Source organism: Plasmodium fragile (genome assembly GCF_000956335.1).
Source record: "Plasmodium fragile strain nilgiri unplaced genomic scaffold supercont1.215, whole genome shotgun sequence".
In the NCBI taxonomy this organism is placed as follows: Eukaryota; Apicomplexa; class Aconoidasida; order Haemosporida; family Plasmodiidae; genus Plasmodium; species Plasmodium fragile.
In genome coordinates, this window is record NW_012192795.1 from 1 (window position 1) to 2,244 (window position 2,244).

At 51.7% G+C, this 2,244-nt stretch overlaps 1 protein-coding gene across 1 annotated transcript; it reads right to left on the reverse strand.

The window, feature by feature from the left end:
* Positions 1-27: 27 nt before the first annotated feature.
* Positions 28-1,779, reverse strand: AK88_05665 (uncharacterized protein; the record flags this gene model as incomplete). Its single annotated transcript, XM_012483267.1, has 2 exons — positions 28-474; positions 1,065-1,779. Coding segments are annotated over 2 exons (1,161 nt in total), but the record flags the coding sequence as incomplete, so codon positions are not given.
* Positions 1,780-2,244: the final 465 nt, after the last annotated feature.

Genomic DNA, 2,244 nt, shown 5'->3' on the forward strand with positions numbered 1-2,244 from the left:
TCTTTATTCTTTTATAGGATGCATCACCTGAAGTGCCAGATCCTGAACATTCGGGCGCAGTTGGAGTGATGTTGAAGGTCACGGCCACAGAATGAGCATTACCGCTCTCATCAACACCTGAAGATTCGTGAGTCTGCGTGGTAACTCCACACTTTGGTTCAGTCTTCGTACCTGCTGGAGTATTAGCGTGATCAGTTTTTGCATCACCCTTCGGTGGTACCGGGGCTACGGTTTCTACGTCCTCCTTTTTTCCTCCTACTCCTGAGTCTCCTTCCTGCACCGTTGGTGGAGGTGGTGGGGGTTGTGGTACGGGTACTGGTGCCGCTGTGACCCTGTTCTCTCCTGCTGCGCCATCTGATCGTGGTTGTCCGGAAGGTGTTCCTGTTGCTACCCCAGATGCTCCTTCTGGTGATGGTGATGTTGACGACGGCTTTTTCCCGTTCTTGTCTCCTCCTCCAGCTACCTGTTTCGTTCCTGCAATGCGGGATGGAAGAAACATGGTAAACAAATGATACAAAAAGGGACACAAGTGGTACAGAAAGAAGGGGCCAGGACGGTGTGGCCCGGTAGCGCCAGGGTAGGGTGGGGGTACGGCTCGATGCAGTGGGTCGATGCATGGATCGAGGCGCAATCGGTGGACTGCACTAGTTGAACTCGGTGCACTGGGTCAGGCGGCAGCAAGCGCACGGCGAGGTGAACTCGGTCGACTGCGTACTCGGTGAACTGCGGTAGATGGTAGCAGTACAACTTTTATTTGTTGTTGCCGTTACGCTCCTCCATCGTCCGCCGTCCCGCTGCACTCTCAGCGCGCAACCGAAGTGGGGCACTTGCCTTCGTGTCCGTCCTACTCCCCTGCACTGTACGCTCCCCGCTCAACGAAGCCGTGTGCCGGGCTGTTGTGGCCGCTGTTGTCGGCTCAACGACGTGCCGTGCTGTTTTCCGCCGTGGCGTGGTTGTCGTGGCCGTTCATCCATGTCGGTACCGTTCGTCCCGCGTATTAATGTTATACCGTGTCGGTTCGTTCCGTATATTCGTATTCGTAGTCTTACGAGTAGTATCCTTACCCTTTTCAATTTCTGCGTGCAGTTTTTCCTTCACCTTCCCAATGACCTTCTCCGTGTCTTCTACCACTTTTTTCTCTACTTGTTTCACTTCAGGTATTTTTTCCTCCTCTATAACCTTATGGTCAGTACCGCCGCTCGCCTTCTTATACTTTCTCCAATCCTGTTCACAAGGCATGTCGCCCTCTAGTTTCCCTATTTCTGCCATTATTCCTTTCTCTACGAACCATTCTGCGATGTCTCCATTTATTATTCCTGGTGTCGTCTCCCACCCTTTATACCCACACACTGTACACTTTCCGTCCACAACAGGACCTGCCAACCCGTGCGGCACTCGTGCTCCATCCGGGTTTTTCCCCATATTCCTCATTGCTGTATATGCATACTCTATGCCCCTCGCCCATTGTCCCTTGCGCGGACAATACATGTTTTTCAGGATGTATCCAAAAACATTTGCTACTTCACATCTTAACCTGTTCACCTCCTCATCCTTCACGTCATCCTGGTTCGCAAACCACAATGCTGCGGACATCAGCCTACATCTTATCATGTCCGCTACTGTCTGGCTCATGTAATACTCTCTCGGTGCTGTTATATCATCCCAACCTGAATTATCACAGTTTGCACCTAATGATTCCCTGAGGTGCTCATTCGTCTGCATATGTTGTACAAATTCATCTAGCACTCTCTTCACCCTGATCCATTCCTCATTCTGCATTTTGCATATAAACATATGTAAATATTCATGTTCATACTTTCCCTACGTGCTACCCATCGGAAGCATTTACAATGTCATATATATGCATGTAACCTTATGAATAAATGCGTCTTCAACCCACTGTTGCCTTCCGTCAGTATCCGCTTCTCCTGCTCTAACTTACACTGTAATGCCGCATCACGTGGACTGCTCTATGCCATGTATGCGAAACACTCCTCCATTCACAATTATCTTCTGTTGCGGTCTTCGCCTTCGGTGCCTTGTCCTTGCCGCCTGCGGGAGTCGCACCACCCTTACCACCACCACCACCACCACCACCAGATGTTGCCGTCTTCGTCTTCCCCCCTGCCGCCCCCGTCCCCTGCGTTCCCACCGGTTTCGCCGCTACTGGTTTGGCAGCTGTAGCCGGCTTGACCGGTTGTGGTGGTGGTGCTGAGCCGGCCGCCGGTTTCGCAGCGGTTTGAA